The 5,542-nt window shown below is 47.4% G+C and overlaps 1 protein-coding gene across 1 annotated transcript in view; it reads left to right on the top strand.

The window, feature by feature from the left end:
• LOC101990377 (aldehyde oxidase 2-like) overlaps positions 1-5,542 on the top strand; it is a 73,040-nt gene that overhangs the window by 58,111 nt on the left and 9,387 nt on the right. The window contains 3 exon segments of the mRNA XM_013353456.1: positions 178-243; positions 361-549; positions 4,353-4,520. Coding sequence (XP_013208910.1) covers positions 178-243; positions 361-549; positions 4,353-4,520 — 423 coding nt within the window.

Here is a 5,542-nt window from a genome sequence, read left to right as displayed (position 1 = left end):
GAGAGAGAGAGAGAGAGAGAGAGAGAGAGAGAGAGAGAGAGAGAGACTAGGGATCAAGCCTCAGGCCTTGCACATACTAAACAAACACGCCAGTACTGAACTATATCCTTCGCCCCTTAAAAATAGTTTAATTTTAATTCAAGTTTTTTATAAAGAGGTAATTTCTGTTTGGCTCAGAAAATCAGAACGGACATTGTCATGGACGCCTGTTGCAGCCTGAATCCAGCCATTGATGTCGGGCAGGTAGGTGCTGGCCCACCTGGGAGGAAACCCCTTCCTCAGAGTGGCTAAAGGGGAAATAAGGAGCTTCTCACAAGGATACGTTGCCACCAGACTAAAATTCGCCGTTCTCCCCTTTAGATAGAAGGCGCATTTATTCAGGGAATGGGTCTTTATACCACGGAAGAGCTGCACTATTCTCCAGAAGGCGTCTTGTACTCTCGAAGCCCCGAGGAGTACAAAATTCCGAGCGTCACTGATGTCCCTCAGCAATTCAACGTGTCCTTGTTGCCCAGCTCTGAGACGCCGCTAACCATCTACTCGTCTAAGGTGAGCACATCACTTTAGGTTACCTCCACGCTGCAGCAGCCCGGGGAGCGTGGCCAGCAGAGGCCGCCAGACAAAACAAAAACTGGAGGCACGTGGTTATCTGGATCAGGACCCTTGGAGACCAGTCAACCTAGAAAAAACTAAGGTCCAAGAAAGAGAAATGAGTCTCCTGGAGCAATCCTGGGCTCAGGTTTCATTAATACCTTCTCTCCTTGAAATATAAATTGCATACACAGACACACACACATATATATATTTACATATATACATATATATGAGCTTGCACTTCTTGGGAGAATAACATTTTTATTTAAAAACTTTGTCTAGTTATTTTTCTTTTCTTTCTTCCTTCTTTTCTTTTTCTTTTTTTTTTTGTTGTTGTTTTGGGTTTGGGGGGTCTTTTTGTTTATTCGAGACAGGGTTTCTCTGTGTAGTCCTGGTTGTCTTGGAACTCACGCTTTAGACCAGGCTGGCCTTGAACTCAGAGATCCACTTGCCTTTGCCTCCCCAGTGCTGGGATTAAAGGCATGCGCTACTACTACCCAGATGTCTATTTCTTTCTTGAGTTTTTGAGATGGATTATAGGAGACCAGAATGACCTCAAACTCACTGCATAGGCAAGGATAACCTTGAACTCTTGATCCCCCCAAACTCCACCTCCCAAGAGATGACCAGTGTGAGCCACCATGCTCAACTCTCATCTCAGAACAAGAATATAACATTGTGATCTTGAGGAAAGATTCCAGCTCCAACAGTAAAGTACTGGCCTTGATAACACAAGAACATGGATTCTATCCCCAGAACCCACATAAAAATTACAAGTGTAGTGGTATACTCTTATAACCCCAGCGCTGGGAAGAGAGAGACAAGACAATTTTGGGGGCTCTCTGGTCAGTTGGTCTAGCCTAACTGGTGAGTTCCGGACCAGTGAGAGGTTCAACCTCAAAGGAGGTCAAGAGCATTTACAAGAATGGTAACTTGGGGATATCTTCTGTGAAAGGCCAGAAGTTGGCACAGGACACACAAAGACCAAGTTCCCATCACAGAGGGGATTCATTTGCCCCAGAGGGACAGAGGGAAGGGAATAAGAGACAGGAGACAGGGGATGAAGGAGAAGGGGAAGAAAGCAAGTGTTATGAGATATTTGTTCACTATGTTGCTTGATTTAATTTTTAAAAAGCTATATTATTTGTTTAATAAAAGGTAGAATAGCCAATAACTAGGCAGGAGGTAGAGGTGGGGCTTCTGGGAAGAGAGAGGAAGTAGGAAAGGATGATCAAGGCTTGCAAGAGACACGAGGGACATGGAGGAAGCAGGATGGGTGGCACATGCAGAACATAGATTAAAACATAATATGTGTTCATTTAAGTTACAAGAGCTGGTTGAGACAAGCCTAGGCTAAAGCCAAGCTTGCATAATTAATAATAACGAGTCTCCGTGTCATTACTTGTGAGCTGGAGGCCCAAAGAAAAAGTCTGGCTACAAGCAAGAGGGTAGGATATTTGCCCAGAGGACGAAGGAAGGATTGTCTCTAGAAGACAGGAGACAGATGTGGCCGACAGGAAAATGGCATTTTATAAAGGGAAATTGGAACTCCACGTTAGGATGGGTTGGTGTGTTTTGATTGGCCACGTTAATTAGGGCTGACAAAGGGGGCTTTCTGAACTTTGCATGGCTGCACTCCGATAACTAGACGTGTGCACACGCACCCACACGCATACACCCTTAAAAGGGGTGGGTGGAGGAAGAATGTACTATTGAGCTGGGTGTGGTGGCTTAAACCAGTTATCCCAGCAGAGGGTAGGTTAAGGTCCCCTCGGGTTATATAGAGAGGTCCAGACCAGCACAAAGTAGCCCTGTCTCAACAAAGAAACAAAACCAAAAGAATGGATGAGATTGAAGACATGATACCATAGAAACCTTAGACCTCAGCAACCTGAAGATACTTCTTTACTCTTAGCTAAACTGCCCACCTCTGAAGGATCTGGGAGTCCTCAGTCAGATCCAGAAGCAAACCTAGACTTTAGAACAGCCGGTCCCAACTGTGGTGAGAACGTCCTACCTCTGCCCCGACACAGACAGGCTCATTCAGAGGGAGACTGATAACGTCTAGATGTATTTCTGGTCGAAAGGAATCGAAGGATTTCACAGCAAGGCTCAGAGCTGGCTAAACTGCTTTTTCAGCATGTTAGACAGCCCCCACGCCCAAGAATCGTGTGGCTTCCAATGTCAGTCATGTCAGGAAGCAAAGACACCAGCCAGTCTTTATTAGTGACTAAAGGGAAGGGACAGAGAATTAAGGTTCAGCTTTGTTTGTGTTGCTCTGCACAGATCACAAGCCTCAGATGGAAACGTCACCGAGGTGTGCTACGTGACGTCGTCCTTAAAATCTTTTGGGAAACTTCTAGGTAGGAGTTGTTACCCAACTCCAGACAAATGGCTAACTGGGGTGCTTATTTAACATTTAACAGGTGGACCTGGCTGCCAGGTTCTCCCAGCACCCCTCAGTCCCCACATGCTAAGGTATATGGTTGGCATATACCACCCCTTAAACTTTTCCAGCCCAGGGTCTGGGCTGCCCTTCCTCCAGCTGCCTTTCCTATATAGTCCAATCATTTTGGTTACCTGGCCTCTTCCCTTTACCCTCCTGGTCCCCCGGTCACCTGACCCTGCCTTTTCCCCTCCCTCTTCTCCTTACAGGGTCCAGCTCAGTCTGGTCACGTTCGCTCTGGACTCTCCTTTATCTACAACAAACCTTCTCCTCCACCACACCTAGGAGCAGGCCTGGCCTTACTTTGTAATTTCTTCTTGTTCATTCAGGAGTAAATTGATTTTCTTTTTGGAAGCAAGAAAAACAACTGCAGGAATCTCATCCGTTTCCATACTGAATCCCTGTCGCCTAGGCGTCTCCTCTGGGTTGGTGAGGCCATCACAGATCCAGAGGGAGGAGTATGGACAGGGCCTTCAGACTCTTGCTGGGCTGGAAGGCATCTGCAGGGGGAGGGGGGCAAAGACAGCCCAGAGGCTCCAGAGAACAGCTTCAGGTCGAGAGTTCCCAGGCAGGGCATGAGGATCATGAACTCAATGCCTGCCTAGGCTCCAGAGCAAGATTCCTCCGGAAAAAAAACAAGGACCAAGAGGGGCGTGGTGATATATTCCTATAACGTTAACACTCAGGAAGTAAAGGGAGAAAGGTATTTGGATTGGATGTTCGTAGCCAGCCTGGTCCACTCCATAGCACACTTCACAGCCTGAGTTCCATAGCAATGCCCTTGTCTCAGATACCAAATTTAACCGGGGAATCAGGATGAGTTCTTTCCTCTGCTCATGAAGTTGGTGAGTTCAAACCATCGACTGTTCTAATCAGGGTGCCCTTCTCTCACCACACAGAAACACACATACACCTTGTGTGCGCACATGCATGTAAACACACATGCATTCCTTTCCCTTAGAACAAATACTTAACTCAGAGAGAATTAAAGAGCCAGAAAATTTTGGGTTTTTTTTTTTTTTTTAAGAACTCTAGGAGCTTCACTTGCTTGAGATATTTGAGAAATTAATTATAGGAAACTGTATGCCGGGGACTAAGTACAAACGCTGAACAATTCTGTCCCCAAAGTAGCTTGTTGTCTGCTAGAGAAACCTTTAAAACAAACGTGTTGCAACAACAGGTGCTTTCTGTGAGTTCCACCTTGTCTACAGAGTGGGTTTGGGGCCAGTCAGAGCCACAGAGTGAGACCCTGTCCGAAAACAAACAAACAAAAATCAAAATCAATAAAACAGACACATGTATTTTCTTGCAGGGCCTGGGGGAGTCTGGGATGTTCCTGGGGTCATCTGTGTTCTTCGCCATTGCCGATGCGGTGGCTGCGGCGCGAAGAGAACGAGACCTCGCGGAGGACTTCACAGTGCAGAGCCCAGCAACGCCAGAGCGGGTGCGCATGGCCTGTGCGGATCGGTTCACAGACATGGTAGGCTGGCGTTCCGTCCCCACAAGCTCAGTTCTGCTTCCTGAGCCTTTGGCTTCTTGCGTAAATCGTGACGTCGCCTGTGTCTAGTTGATCGAGCTATACAATGCTCAGTAAGCGATTCACGCAATCGAACGTGGCAGTGCGTTTGTCATCTCAGCAGCTGAGGCAGGAGAGTCGCCAGCAGGGGTTCAGTCATTCATCCCACTCTCCTGAACGCAGCTACAATGCTAGTCATCTGCCTCCGACCCCAGTGTCTCCTCTGTGGGCAGAGGCAGGGACCTGACCCCGGGCGCCGACGCCCGTGTTCTGTTTTGTTCTTTCTCGTCACGTGGCCACTGCGAGCTCGCCTTGTCTCTTACCCCAAAGCTTGGGCACATGCGACCTTCAAAGCAGTATTCTCGGTCCCATTTTATAAAAATCAGGTTCCTTTTTCTGGAACGGAAGCAGAGCAAGGAAACTAAACACAGGTAATAAAGAACTCTTCAGAAACTGCCCTGCTCGCTGCTTCTGACAGCCTGGCTCCTGGAAAATGGGCTCCTGCATCTCCACAGATTTTTAGACCGTTTTTAGCACTCTGGCTGTTCAGCAAAACTATCACCAAAAGTGGGAGAAGTCAACCATTTAGCTTACTCACTATTCAGGAAAAGGTGGCTAGGCTCTGAGGCACAACTTTCTGCCAGGTCTGAGGATTCCTTGTTGAGACCTTGTCAAAATGTCCTCGTGGACACCAGTTGTTGCCCATGTAAGAGTAGTCTCACGCAGCCTAGTCCGACCTCACATTTCCCGTGGAGTCCAGGGTAGCATGGAACTCCTGATCCTCCTGCCTCTACCTTCCAACATGCTGCGCTGTTGGCCACAGTTGAAATATGGATGCTGATCTAAAACTGGGGGTGTAATTCCACAATTGCATCTGTCTTTGCCTAGCATACGCAAAGCCTTGGGCTTAGTCCCCAGCACAGAAAGAAGAGGGGGAAAAAAAAAGCCAAGGGGGTATATAATGATCCACATCAACACACAATGTT

Source organism: Microtus ochrogaster, unplaced genomic scaffold (assembly GCF_000317375.1).
Source record: "Microtus ochrogaster isolate Prairie Vole_2 unplaced genomic scaffold, MicOch1.0 UNK8, whole genome shotgun sequence".
NCBI lineage: Eukaryota > Metazoa > Chordata > Mammalia > Rodentia > Cricetidae > Microtus > Microtus ochrogaster.
This window is presented reverse-complemented; position numbering and strand designations above follow the sequence as displayed.